This window comes from Rhipicephalus microplus, chromosome X (assembly GCF_043290135.1).
Source record: "Rhipicephalus microplus isolate Deutch F79 chromosome X, USDA_Rmic, whole genome shotgun sequence".
Taxonomy (NCBI): Eukaryota; Metazoa; Arthropoda; class Arachnida; order Ixodida; family Ixodidae; genus Rhipicephalus; species Rhipicephalus microplus.
Window position 1 is genome coordinate 336,657,719 of NC_134710.1, and position 15,295 is coordinate 336,673,013.

The 15,295-nt window shown below is 46.6% G+C and overlaps 1 protein-coding gene across 5 annotated transcripts in view; it reads left to right on the top strand.

Annotated features, from left to right (window-relative positions):
- Window positions 1-15,295, top strand: part of LOC142776301 (cytoskeleton-associated protein 5-A-like) — a 182,701-nt gene that overhangs the window by 166,004 nt on the left and 1,402 nt on the right. For 4 of the 5 annotated variants that reach the window (XM_075879714.1, XM_075879716.1, XM_075879715.1 and 1 more), the window contains exons 10-11: window positions 1,615-1,760; window positions 8,320-8,418. In XM_075879714.1, the coding sequence (XP_075735829.1) occupies window positions 1,615-1,760; window positions 8,320-8,418 (245 nt within the window). Of the gene's footprint in view, window positions 1-1,614; window positions 1,761-8,319; window positions 15,184-15,295 lie in introns of those variants that run through there. The other variant, XM_075879718.1, reaches the window with a different exon arrangement.

Here is a 15,295-nt window from a genome sequence, read left to right on the forward strand (position 1 = left end):
ACTATGTATTCATATTCAGAAATTTTGATATTCGCGCACTTCTAGTTTCAAACTACCACTGAAATTTTGTGCGCTGAATAGTACTGGCTGTTCGATTTCACTAGCTCTCACCGTATATCTAAAGACATTGCAATCGCATCGTGAACCACCATTCGAGTGCTACAAGCACCACCCACACCCCATTTTCTTCAAGTGAAGCCACCTCAAGCACTTGCGTTGATCTCGTACGAAACCGCAACTTTGATTGCTCGCGGCCACCTATGGTTCTGCATGTTGCGGGCACTTTGTACAAGACATTAAGATTGGGCGCCGAAAAGATCACACTCGAGCATGGATCCAGGAGTAGCTCGCGTGATACAATGTTTAGGTTTGCGGCCTGTCTACGGCGACAAAAGTCCACAGCGATAGTGCAAGTCTGCGTATAGTGATAGCGAAGGCTAAAACTCGCGTCGGAAAGCCGAAAAGTTTCTAAATTTGTGAAGGAGGTAGCAAACACGATAATGACCACACTTTTCCTAACAGGAAACTGAAAACGCACTTGATGGGGACGCAATCACATGATCTGTGAGGAGCGCGCACAGCCGAAGCCACGCCAGCACTAAGGTTACCCCGATATCCAGGCAACCGCCCTTCATCCTCACTTGGCGAGCGCGGCAGCTCTGCCATGGTCTTTCTTCTTTTATTTTTCCTCGCTCCAGTTAACATAATAGGGCATCGAATCGCAACCGTGCAAGTGCAATACCAAGCTACTGATTACGTCCAACTATTATGGGGTGCACCTATTATGTGCGGGAGTAAGAAAATCTTGTTTCTCATGACCAAACTGGGTGTGCGTCTATTATGCGAGTAAATACGATACTCCAAAAGCGGCCCTGCCCTACTTCACCCTTTCCTTCGCTATGGTTCGTTCATAGGCTCGTCTATCCTCCTCATTATGCGAGGGCAAGAGGGAGGGGTGCACGTACCTGCAAGCAGACAAATTTTTGTGTGTGTGTGTGTTGGGGGGGATACTCAAGTGGCGACATTGTTCAGTGCTGAGGATAATTAGATCGGCGGGGGGGGACAAAAAATTGTTTCTTGAAATAATTGGTTCGCCCTCGGCTCGGGGCACTGCCAGATTTGGCACTGTTGATCTTAATGGCATTCTGAACTCAATGCGCGAATTTACTTTAAATCTTGAAAAAAAAAATGATTGGAGATGTTTTAAAGACCCTTTAAGTAGCACATTTTGGATATGAATGCTCTTTTGTACCTGCCAGGTTAACCCAATCTTTTCGTGAATTATAAATTCGCCTTTCAAGAAGGTCCTGCTCTTCACTGTTTCACTGTACCTTAGGGAGTTCTCGGCTTGTGAAAAAACACTTGGTGCCTCTGTGGAGTCATCGTAGATTTACGGCGTTTGAGTAAAGGAAACTGCAATGGATTACTGTGCGTTAAAGGAGATTGAAAGCAGTTCAGGGTGTGCCTTTTATGTGTAACAATTCAAAAATGTTTCAATAAAAAAGGAAAAAGCTCAGAACTGCTGTTCTGGTGCAAGATGCATTGTTTTGTCCAAGTGTTCATAGCTTTGCACTTTCGATCCTCCAATTGCAATGTTATCTTTCACACGTCCAGCTGGAAGGTCAAAAACCTCCCGCGCCCATTCGAGGTGTGCCAACTTCCTCGGTCAACGAAGGTGGAGGTGATGCCCCGGAGGGTGCACAGGAGGCGCAAGAGGCTGCCCTCGATATGGAGGACTTGGTTCCTCGAACTGACATCAGGCAAGTTGTTAGAAGGCATGCTGGACTGATGCTTTGTTGCTGTTTACCTTGGGAACATTGTGAGCAATTAAAGTATTTGGAAACGTTCAATTTTTTAAAATTCGCATTTATTGAAGAAAAGAACTGGTAAACAGAGAGAAACCATACTTAAAGTTGTTCAATTGAATGACAGAAGGTAACTTTAAATTTGTAGACAAGACAGCTCTGCAAGTGGAAGCCAAACCCACATCTGCTGCATTTTACTAGCAGCGTCTTTTCCATTCAGCTACTCACCATTAGCATTTTCATGGGTGTTGGTGTACAATATGTGAGTGCCTTGCCAGGGCTGTTCATGGCCATGAGGGCCGATATGGTACTTTCTCCACGCATAAGGTCAATGCTTGTTAAAATGCAAAGGCTGGTATGTATAGTAAGATTTGAACGGCAGCATGCAGTCATTCGAAAACTGGCCGCATGAACTGCTGCCACATGTGTGTACGTGTGCATGTGTGAGAGAAAGTGCATACTCGCTCTGTTACATGTACATTATTATTCCGTGTCTAATGAGAAGCCCAAATTGCGAGCTTCATTTCAGCTAGTGTGCCGCTGCTGTAGTAGTTTTTTAAATAAAGGTGGTACGGTTTAAAAACAAACTAAATAAAGCTGTTAGCTACAGTGAGGAACAATATTCGTTGCTTGGCAGCCCAAGATGCATGTCGAATGTTTGCAGTGCGGAGATAATCGCACTTGGTCTGAACGCTCTGTAAACTGGTTGCCTCTGTCATTGGAGGTTCGCCATTCATGCCAAAATATCTACGTTCTATTTATTTATCCCAGCTTGTACGCACCTTAAAGGGACTCTAAAGAGATCTAAAAAGATCAATGACTAGTTAAATGTTGAAACTACGCTACATCACCACTCTACTACCCTACGCTCACCAAAAAATTCCTAAAATACCCTAAAGGTAGGAAAATTACCCTATGGTTGGCAATCCTGGTCCACTTGTCGAAACTCATGCTCGAGCTCACAACCCCTCTTTACGGATTATATCCTCGCGAGCCTCCATCATCCCCTTCCTGCCGTCTCTAACTCGTTAAAAACCTCGTTTCGCAGAAATTATGGCGTCAGCGTGGCTGTCGTTGGTTGAGTGAAAAATCAAGTTGCAAGTAAAAAAATGACAAAAAAAAAGAATTCCAGATCCGAGTGATGACTGAACCAGGTCGTTTGTGTGACAAGCAGCTGTTCGACCACACATCCATGCACCTGCTTGGATATGCAGTGAAAATAACTTCTTCTGCTTGGAAAATCAGTAAAGATTACCTTCATGGTTTACAGACATCCTGTATATTGTAATGTCACCGTAATATTGTGTGTTAGAAGTGTACATTGCCATCGGGTGTCGGAACACGCAATTATCATAACAACTATGTGGTTTAAAGGTGGCACCCCATTATGAAAGGCGCACATGTTGCCATGCATATTTTCTTAACACCACGTAGTGCGTCCGCAGCAAGTAAAAAACATTACACGCGCGTTTGCTCGTGGTTCAAAGCGTGCCACTGATCACACAGAATGTGGCCATATGCGATAGCTTCACTCGTACAAGCCACTTTCAACTTTATCGATTGCATTATATAATCCACATTTTAAACTTTTCGAGCAAGATGAAACAATAAAGGTAGCATTAAGTTGTTGAAGTACGCACTAGAGATAGGATATCTCTATGCACTCAAACATTGTTATAACGAAGTTGAAGGGGAGCCACAATTATTTCATTATATTCATTATTGCGTTATATCGATCATAACAGTTTCTGGCAGTGTATGCTCAGATGGGCGCACACCTATAAGCATGCAAAGAAGGAAACCGCCTTGCGGTCCGATTTACCGCAGCGCGACTACGCGTGCCACGGAAAATAAACTTAGTCAAATCTCATTAACTCGAACTTTCGGGTAATTCCAACTCACACTGATGTCCCGTAAAAGCTATGTGTATTCCCATGGGCGAAAACGCCCTGTAATTCGAACGGGCAAGCCCTTCCGACGGTTAATAAGAACATTCCGCGCTCCGAAAATGCTCTCGGCACCATGTCCAATGTCGCGGCGGCACCTCTAAACGCTGCGCGCGAAGAAGGAAAAGAAGAAAAGGAAAGAAAAGACTATGGCGGATTGTTTGCTCTTCTCAAATGCCGCTCTGCTACACGCCTGTTCCACGCTTCTCCCTTTTCAGTCTCTGCACGTAGAGACCCTTCTCCTTCCAAGGCCGGGCGCGCAGAGAGAGGGAAAAAAAAAGAAAGCTGTCGCGGAGAGTCCACCTTTCTCGGTGCAGATAAGCAGCCATTGTAGCAGCAGAGACTCAGTCGTTGCCGTTGTGAAAGGGAAATCGCTTTACACCGCAGCGCCGCTTCTCTGTCATGTGGCCCGCTGAGCGCTTCCTCAATCGTCTCCGCTGGCTGTGTGAGGAGGTCGGCTCTCTTGGCCACGCGGGGCGTGGCTGTAGGTAGGCGCGGAAGTTTTGAAAGAGCCGTGCCGAACGAGCGTCAAACTTCGCAGAAAACGCTATACAGTCGAGCCCACTTAAAACGGCCCCACCTAAAACGAACTTTCGCTTAAAAGAAACAATATCCGTGTGACCGTGAAAATATACATTGGTTCAATGGCACAAAACACACAACGATTGTCCCCGAGCGCCGCTGGTCGGGTACAGCAAACGGAGTCAGCGGTCTGCCGATTTCCCGGGAAACAAATTTCGACCACAGATCAGGCATCGGCGATGTGCCCATACCTTCTTATTGTCAAACGCCGACCTTGCCTCCGTGACCCTCTAGTTGCCGCTCTCCCCAACCCATGGAAGAAGGAAAGCTGTTTCCTTCCTCCATGCCCCGACTGCTTTTTGTTATGCACCCCTCTGTCCTTTGTCCCCCCGCTACTCTGAGCACCCCGCATCGCCAGACGAGGCCAGAATTTTTCACACTGCCACCGATCTTTCGAAGACAGGTCGGCCATCTACCCTGTTTTTGATCGCTGGTTGGCGTCGCCGGCCTGGAGGGACCAGACCATTTGCCAACATTGTCGGCCACCGACTGTATACGATAGTCTGCGTCTAGTGCACGCGCGTACTCTACCCCACCGACTCTGCAATTTGTTTCGTGTTTAGGACTTGTTCTCGCTCACTTCGCACTCTGCCCAGCATGCCTTCCGGGCGCGTGCGGAAGAGCGAAAATGGCTGTTAATTTGCATGGAACAAATTGCGAAATATCGAAGTTCGTGAAGCCACGCAAGCCCGCCGGTGCAACAAAACGATTTTTTTACCACGGCCGCGCGTACAGATCCCGTTGGCCATGCTTTGACTTTTGCGCATGCAGGCACTCTTTCCAAGTTTTTCTACGTGTGAGTTTCGTGGACCTTTCAAGCAAGCTACCCAATCTCCTTCCTTCCCGTGTGTTTCGGTTTTCAAGGTCGCCCCTCCCGCCGCATCCTCCCCTCTTTTTATCGCAACTCCTTGCCCTTCTCTCGCAAGTCTGCTCTCCTTTCTTTATCACAGCCCCTTCGCCCACGAAGGAAGGTTCCTCCGTGCCTTCGCCTGTCTCTGCCGCTCCGCGACGCCCGCCACGCTGGCTTGAATTAGTTTCGTTTTCTGGCTGAAAACGGGCCCAGAGCTGTTCCACGCGTTCTGACACGTGTGTCGCGTGTGCACCCCTTGATTGCTCTTGGTGTGCGTATGTAGTCGGGATGGCAGACGGTAAGACTAGCACGCTTTTTCCTGCCGCTCAACAAAACCTCAAGCCAAGTGTGACCGCTTGGCTTGAGCGTAATCCGCGCGTTTGGTGCCGCGTTGCTGAGTGCTTGCTCATAGCTGTTGGCCATCTGGCAGCCAACTTGCCGCTTCGGGCGTCCCAGTATTCAGCTGTGGAGATGGTGAACATTTCGTGGGCGGCGGTGACGGCTACTTGCGCGCAAAACCGTTTTCGCGAGGCCGACTTCGTCGACGTCGGTGTTACGTCCTAACAGGACCACTGCGGCGGGGGTTTGTGGCAGTGCATCGTCGGCTCCGACCTGGTAGAGGTGGTGGACAATCTGTTGAGATTGTTTAATTACGGCGGATGATGATGCCGAAACTGCGGAACCATGCACTAGTTGGGACATTGTGAATGAAGTACGTGGCTAGAGCGATTTTGAGGAATCGGATTGCGAGAACGACGAAACTTTGGAGCCACTGCCTCATGCAGCTTATGCTACGGGCCTCGGCGAACGAGTACCCTGCCGTCTTAAATGAACTCCAGGCCGCCCTTATCGCTTCTGCTCTTCGAAACAAGTGCATCACGGACTTTTTTGGGGAGAAAATTGTTTTCACTCACAACTTTTTTTAAGAGATGTGTTAAATTTACTACGAACTTCGGGACACAGCGAACGAATGCCGCGTCACACTCAGGTTTGTCATAAGCGAGCTTGACAGTACCTGACACACTAAGGTTGATTTTTTATAGACTATTTGATAGACTAATTTAGTTTGTTATATCTATTTACCAGTCCATTTTAGTTCGTTAAAATAAGGTTTAAAATGTATGGTTATTAATGGGGATTTCAAGAGGAACTTCGTTTACTTCGTTATATCCATTATTTTCTTATATCCAGGTACTTTATAAGGAGGTTTGAGAGTAGTGCTCAGCTCTTGAAGGCGAAGCTTAGGGTTCCCCCAATTTTTTGTAAAAGCGCTTCAGTATTTCTGCAGGCGAACCTTCTGCAATGAAATTCATATTGCTTTGTCTTTTTCAAAATTAACTGAACCCTTCAAATTATAAATCAAACCGATTTTTAAGTTAAATATTGTAGTTACCTCGCTTCTCACAGTAGCAAATGATCACCGCGGGTTCGCGCCTAGCGAGCCACAGGGCCGCGACTTCATCACCTACTCGCGTGTAGCGCACCACTCTGCGCGCGCTCAACTAACAAGGCGTTTAGCGCGGCGCGGCAAAACAGACAGTGTTCGAATAAAAGAAATACACAAACACTTTATTGCCTTTGGCGGCACCCCGAACAACAGTACAACGTCCGCTCCCAGGATGCGGGGAGTAAAGGCTCCGGCACGTGGACGTTCACGATAAGGGGAAACCGCGAGCACGTCACAGCTGGCAATGGCAAGCTTTGACACGGCGGTCGGGTAAAGGTTCCTTGCGGCTGTGCTGCGCACTCTCACGATGGCCACTGGGCCTGGTCGCGAGAGTTATGGCAAATTTTGTACGCGTAGGCCTATGGCAAGTGCTGCTTGATGTGGTGCGACCACACCAAGCCGCACTTGCCGTAGGCCTACGCGTACTCAGGCTAGCACTCAAGTAAAAACGCCTGCCTGGGATGCTGAGGCCCCCCAGGCAGGCTACAAAAGAGACGCTGTCGAAGGAAACACGTGCTTACCAGGCGCCGACGAACAGAGGAGAGAGACTTTCCGGCGCGCACATGACTTGGCCTCGCTGATTCTCGCAGCCCCCGAGAACACGCGCCCATGCGGGGCGCCATCTATCACCACACACCGTTACCAGAGCACGGGAAAGGGAAAAGGAGCGGCCGTACGGCGGGATGCCCTCAAAAAGGTCGCGGGCGCGCTTCAGATCCCCACACAATCAATCCCATAAAATCGTCAGACATAAGCCTCTTTCATTAACTTACATAATGTTCCAAGTTTGAGCATACTTGTGCCTGCAGATTTTGTTAAAACTAACTTTAACGTATTCTGAAGGGCTGTATCATTTCACTGGAGAGTGCAGTGCTGCTTGGGAGTGTGGCATCATTATGTCAACTTAATCTCCAGAGATTGCGGCTCTTTGAGCTCACGGACAGTCATACCATCAGGCAACAAACACGCGTACATTTATTATCCTGCTTTTAAATCGCAACGAGGTTACGAGCCGAAACTAAAACATCACTAGCGACAGGCATAAATAACCTTACAAAATATGCCAAATAGCACAAGCAACATCATGCTTGCAAAGTAGGCTTGTGCGAATTGTAAATTTTTTGTTCAAAGTGAATACTGATCTGATTAGAATTATTTTGAGTTGAATTTTAGTAGTATATAGCGCATATTATGAAGAAAAATGAGCATATTTGTCATGATCTGACCAACCTGCAAACTTTTTAATTGAAACGAAGAATGTCAAATGACAATCTTATTGGTTCACTGAGAAGTTGAACAAACTTTGAATAGCAGCAGGATTTGACCATCGATAGAATGCAAGTGACTTCCAAAATGTGTTATGCTTTAAAATTTCTAATACCGAAAGAATATGAGCCATTATAACAAGCTTTTAAACTTCAAAAACGAATGGATGCGAAGTTAATACATTTACAAGTGGGGCTTCGCGGCATTGCAGATTTTTTTTTCGAAAAGATGTTTTTTCGTTGTAGGACTTCTTTACTGCAACGGAACCACCTTTACAGGCAGGTTACACTTAGAATAATTTATTCGTTCATTTTGATCTTCAAAACTTTAAATAAGTTCAATTCGAATTGAAGGGCATCTGAACATGTTAATATTTGTTTGAATATATGCACAACCCTAATGTACAAAGTACCACGAATGCAGTGTCACCAACCTTCAACTCCTCGGGACGAGTCCACGGGAAACGAGCTGTGGTACTGTCTCCATGGGCCCACTGCCGGAGACGTCCGTTCCTACCAAACCGTAAAGACTCTTTACTGTTTCCTGTGTGCCGACCTAACCTCTCCTGCCAGGCGGTGCCACCGACATCACTGTGCTAATTCTATCTCGCGCGACCACACAGCCACCTCTCCTTGGCCGCTGTCAAACCTAGCTGCGGCTAATATGCTAGACACGCGTGCGTCATCAGGCGCAAAGACTTTAATATGGGTGATAGCACCTCCGCATTATACATGTCCACATGCGCTGTTTTATTCCTAGAAAGGCCATTTTCACGAAAAGGAATATAGAGGGACAGCTACAGTGTCTATATAAAGGGAAATCCCAGCTTTTGAATATTATCGTGCATTTTTTACAAAAAAAGTTACCAAGAGCTGTCTTTCAGTTTTAGCTGGATGCTGTCGCCACTACTTTCTTGGCAGAAGTGACCTGAAAGAGACCGCAAACATTCAAATCCTAGGTAATGAACCAGGAGAGTGGTCTTCATATTTTAACCTTATGCCTTCCAAATTATACATTTTTTAAATAGGGAAGCAATTCTGAATGACTTTTTTTATTTTCCTCTGTAAAACGGCATTAAGCAAAGTAGATGCATTAAAAAGTATTTTGTATTGCAGAACACGCAGACGAAAGTTGACTATAAGAGAGAGTTGGCTTTTCTGCCAACTGGACAGGGTTGCACTTTTCCTTGAAGTATTTTGTGGAAAATAATAAAATGGTAATGCAATCTGTGCATGAAGAGGATAACTAAAATGCACTGACCTGATCAGTCTTTGGTAAGGGACGACCTCTGCTAGCTCGTGCTAGTTGGCATGTGAAATTTTTGGTTCAGCCAAGCTAGTCTAGGTAGGGTGAAAGGTTAATGAATGTGAACACATGCATTCATGTTGTAAATGGCGGCAAACATTCGAGAGGTTCAGTATCTTGTGACACACTGCTACGTGCCAAAATATAGCGGAGCTAGGCTTCTTTCGTAGTGAGCTTAGTGGCATTTCGCTTGAAAAATAGGGACAAAGCCTCAAGGAGGTTGCTGCAATTGGATGGGAGAATCCGGTCAAAATGATCGATTTATGGATATTTTTTTCTGATCGTAGTAAAGTATTATAATGAACTACGCTGTTAAAATCAAGAAAAAATCACTTTATCAGTGTGTTATCGTCGAAAACCACAAAAAATGTCTTCAGGAAGTAGACTAAAATGTAAGTGAAGTAAATCCTGAATTAAAGAGGGGTCATCTGCAAGGCGTTCTGGTCCTCAGTGTTAGGTTATCGTGTTTGTGTATAGGGGGGGCTGACGCAGACGCGCTTCGCTATCAGTGGTGACCCGGACTCGGACTGTTGGGCTTCGTGATGTCAATGCTCGGTGTGATAGTGGCTCGATCATGTATATAAGCAACCACCCCTTTTCCTTCCTGGTGGTAAAACAGTTGGTTGTGTGACCGAATAAACATTTGTTGCACTTAGCCACCGTGTGCTACCTGCCGGTCTCGCCCCTGTTTAGACGAAGATATAATAGTGGCGACAATGATGGGATCCGAGTGAATCAGCACTGCCGACAGACGCCAGGCACTTTTGGGAGCGGAAGATTTCAACATGGCAGCGGCTGGCAATTTGAACCCTTCCTCGAGGACGGAGACGAGGCTTTCGAATCGTACATCGAACGGTTCGAGCACTTCCTTCGGGTGACCCAGGTGAGCGACGACCTCAAAGTTTTGATGCTGGTTATCGCTATTGGGAAGAAAACCTATCGCACGCATAAAAATCTACTAGCTCCCGCGAAGCCCGAGGAGATAGAATATGCGCAACTAATTCAAGCCCTCAAGAAGCATTATGCTCCAGAACCCATGGTCATAGCGAAACGTTTCCGCTTCAACCGCCAGATTCAGCAGGACACAGAACTGGTGGCTTTGCGTTGGAATTAAAGAGTCTGGCTGCCTCCTGCAATTTAGGGGCATTTTTGAATGAATCTTGGCGGGACCGTTTCGTTGCCGGGCTGAAAGACGAGACAACGCAAGCAGAGCTTCCGAAGAGGGCCACACTGACGTTTGCAGAGGCGTGCGAACTAGCCCGAAGTATTGAACTAGCCCGTTCCGAGACGAAAAAATTCCAGCCCGAGGGGCAAGAACGGGGTGTCCACGCCATACAACGACAAGCTCCGAGTTCAATGTCAGGACAGCCGCGTGGAGATTACATGGAAACCAGAGCAACGAAAGAAACCACCGGTTGGGCTTGCTACCGCTGCGGAGCCACCTCCCACACCGACGAAAGGTGCCCGTTCAGGAAATACCGCTGCCGCGCCAGCAAAAGAGTGGGCCACTTGGCAAGAGCGTGCCGATCGTCCGCCAGCACAGCGCACTATGCGGAGGACAGTAGTGGTGAGGACAATATTTTGCTACAAAATATATTTTCGTGTGACGAGAGTGTCCGAAACTATACTGTAAACGGACGGGTCGGGGGTCGTAACGTGCCGACGCAGATAGATACGGGCGCGTCGGTTTCTATCGTCCTCGAGACTATCTGTCAGCGACACTGGGCCGGGAGACCGTTGTTGCCGTGTAGCATAAAGCTAAAAGCCTATGGGGGAACGCCGTTAGCGGTTCTGGGCAAGCTGGTGATGCTGGTAGAGCACAACTACCAGACAGTGACGCTGCCTCTGATCGTGGTCCGTACGTTGCGAAAGAGTGAGACTGCGTTGCTAGGGCGAGACTGGTTGGAATCTCTTAAATTGGAGTGGTTGAGTGTGAGTGGGGTGGGGATCGATCGAGTAGCTTGCTTGCTTGAAAGGCTCTCGGAAGTGTTTGAACTAGAGCTCGGACAGATAATGGATTGTCAAGTAAGCTTGTTGCTCAAGGATGGCACAACACCGGTCTTTTGTAAACCTTGACCGGTGCCCTTCGCACTTCGAGGTCCCGTTTCCCAACAATTGAGGGCCTGGCAGAACGCAGGGGTGATTGTTCCCATTCTAAAAAGCGACTGGGCCACGCCACTAGTGGTGGTTCCAAAAGGAGACAAAACGGTCAGGATTTGCGGAGACTACAAAATGACGGTGAATCCCTGCTTGCGCACCGATCATTATTCGCTGCCAGTCATGGAAGATTTGTTTGTAGCCTTGCATGTGTGCAAATATTTCACTGTGCTTGACCTTTCAACCACGTATCAGCAGCTGCAGTTGCACCCTGACTCGCAGTCTTTGCTCACAATAAATACGCCCATGGGGCTGTTAAAGTTTACGCGCCTACCGTATGGTATAACCAGTGTACCCTCGATATTCCAGGCAGTCATGGACGATGTTCTAGGAGGCCTAGATATAGTCGCCTGCTACCTGGGTGATGTGTTGATTGCCGGGGAAAGTTTTGAGGAATGTTGGGAAAAGGTGGAAAGCGTGCTGACAAGGTTCAAGAAACGAGGCGTTAAATTGCGCAAAGAAAAGTGCAAGTTTTTCGAAACATCGGTGGCGTATCTGGGTGACGTGCTGGACGAAAATGGCATTCGACCATCCGAGGATAAGGTGCCCGCTATCGAAGACGCGCCAACACCCAAGAACAAACAGGAGCTTCGAGCATATTTGGGCATGCTCAATTTTTATGCCAAATTTGTTCCGAACATGTCAGCAGTGCTGAAACCATTGTACGTGTTGTTGGGCGAAAATGTTAAGTGGCAATGAACGAACCGGGTGGCGGATACTTTTAAGAGATCTAAGGATTGGCTTATGCATCCCAGAGTAATAACACACAACAATCTGGATCAGGAACTGGGTATGGTATGCGACGCCTCGGCATATGGACTAGGGGCGATTTTATTCCATAAAATCGCAGGGGTCGAAAGACCGATAGCGTTCGCATCGAGGACACTAAGTCAAGCAGAGCAGGGCTACGCCCACCTGGAGAAAGAGGCTCTTGCAGTTATTTTCGGTCTAAAGAAGTTCCACAAATTTTTGTTTGGTTGAAAATTTTCCGTTTATTCAGATCACCAACCCCTGGTTGGAATTTGCGGGCATGGCTAGCCAATCTCTACAATGGCAGCAGCACGGATACAGCGGTGGGCCTTCATCCTTGCAGCGTATGACTACCGATGGGTCTACCGAAAGGCAAGCGAAATCCAAAATGCCGATGCCCTTTCACAGCTACCGCTCCGAGACAAAGCAGAGGAGTCAGAGGGCGTTTATTTAATTTCAGTGCTAGACGAGGCTCCATTGTCGGCAAAGGAAATCAGATCGGAAACGCGCAAAGATCGATTGCTGTCCAAAGTGCTGTTTTTTACGCAGAACGGGTGGCCTGCGCATGTGTCGGACGACGATCTCTCATCATACTTCGTTTGCCGTAACGAACTGTCGGTAGACAAAGAGTGCGTAGCTAGGGCCAATCGCGTGGTTATACCAGTTTCGTTGCGACAGAAAGATTTAGAAATGCTGCGCGAGGAAACGCAGAGATGACTCGAATGAAAATGCTGTCAAGGAGTCATGTCTGGTGGCCTCGCTTGATGCTAGACATAGAGCAAGCGGTGAAAGAGTGCATCACTTGTCAGTGAACACAGAATGCGGCAGCTAGAGTGCCACTAATGTCATGGGGCTGGCCAACGCGTAGATGGCAGCGAGTTCATCTGGATTTTGCGCAAAGGGATCAGCATTACTTTTTGGTCCTAATGGACGCTCATTCGAAGTGGGTTGAGGTGTTTGTCATGACAACAACAACAAGTAAAAAGACAGTAGAGAAATTGCGAGGTGTTTTTGCGGCCCACGGACTACCAGAGGAGATCGTGACCGACAACGGGCCCCAATTCACATCACAGGACTTCGGAACATTCCTGAGCAGGAATGGAATTCGTCATTCCAAATCTCTTCTCTATCACCCAGCTTCGAATGGTAGCGCCGAACGGTGCGTTCAGACCATCAAGAAGAACTTGTTTAAACAGATACTAGACGAAGAAAGAAAAGGAGACAAGAAGTCCATACGACATCGCATAGACCAATTTCTCTTCAGTTATCGCAACACCCCGTCCAGCACCACTGGTGAAACCCCGGCCCAGATCTTCTTGTCGTGGCAGCCAAGAACCAGGCTGAGTCTGCTGCACCCTGAAATGAAACAACGCATGCGCGAAAGGGGGAGCAGGCGAAGCTCCACGCAGACCAGAAACGAGGGCCATGGAGAGACTTTACGGAAGGCGACCAGGTTTTGGTAAAAGGGCTCCGCCCGGACGACGACAAATGGTTGTTGGGTACAATTGCTCAGCGGTGCAGCGCCTGACGCAACTTTTGCAACACTCGCTGCAGCCACAGATTCACGAGCAGCTGACGAAAGGAAGTCTGCTAGAGAAAATGAGGCAATAAAAAAAGAAATGGAGGCTGTCACATCATCATCATAACATCATGATAAAGTGAGGGAAGAAAGGAGAGTTGCCATGGGGTCACTTTTGAAGGTGTCAATAGCGCGTGCACGCAAATTTTACAATTTGTGTAAAATACCTTTCAAGGTGTTCTGGCTGCATGATATGCACATGTTCGCGGGAATGGATCCCACAGGCTATCTCGGCTGCTAAGTTTTGTGTCTGTACCCTTTAACTTCTTGCCCGACCATTGACGAGTGTAGTCGAGATTTTCTAACAGTGACCGATGACCACTATAGTCATCGGTCATTTAATTTGTTTGAAAATTTCGTGACAACTCCCAAGAATTAGGCGTGACCGAAATAATGCTCACTATACTTGCCACATTTTTGTTTGTTGACGCTAGATTTCCGCACATCTAAGACATTTGTGTCCCAGCTTTAATTTATTGCTTTTTTTCATTCTATTGTCTCTCAGTGAAGCCACCTTTTATCATTTTTCACACAATTAGTGAATCAATGCTATTGAATTGAAAGACTGGTACCTTTATTTACAAATAAAAAATCTTTACAAATTGAGCAAAATTTTTTTTTTTAATGATCCTTGCAAGTTTGTTTTTTCTGTTGTGAAAGGGTTAAATTGACGGCCATCCACTTAGTAATTACCGCCTCATCCTACTTCTTTGTACCACTTGCTCAAACAGTGAATGTCGGTACTGCTTCATGTCTTGATAATAGGCTACAAGCGACCACGCAGCCTCGTTATTAAGAGGGATGAGGGTCTTAAAAAGTTTATTTGTTCTATTGTCATGAAAATTGTCATGCATGTGTATCACTGAACGGAGATTTCACCTTTAGTCAAAAATTTATGCACAAGCCTACTTTATTCACTAAATAAGGTGCTCCGACTTTTCTTTTTTTCTAGCATTAACTTTCTCGGTCAGTGTTTGCAGTTCAAACTTGGCAATGTGATGTTCACTTTTTCCACATTTTAAAATTTAAAGAAAAGATTGTGAACTTCACTGGCTCTTCCCTGGTTCTTAGTGCGACAGGTTAACCAAAAACAATAGCTGCGCGTTCTGGTATTCATCGACGCATGCTCAAGGCAAGCATTGCAATGCACTTGTGAAATTAATCTACACATGCTCATTGTAATGAAACATGTAAGCTAGGCAATGTACCTTGGTGTGATATATATATTGATTTCATTTAATTTTTGCCTTTCATAAAAACCGTGATTGCCAACAGTGTTTTTTAAGAGTAAAATGCCACAAAATTCTTCAAATAATAGGGCAGTATGAAGAGATATAGTGTTGGTCATGAAAAAAAAAGCTTTGTAGTTTTTAACATGAGAGCCCTTGACAAAAGTTTACTCCTTCATCCTACCCCCACAATGTCTTCCTTACAGCTGGCCTATACCTTGTGAAGAGCCGAAACTGGGTCAACCTACACAGCTATACTCAGCCTAAGCACCTGAGTTGTCAGGTGCTATTACTCGTAGTTTGCTTTACTGTCATGACTAGCATAGTCTCTTGTGCATTTGCTAAGCATAGTAACTGTGTTAACACAGGAAGTAGATTA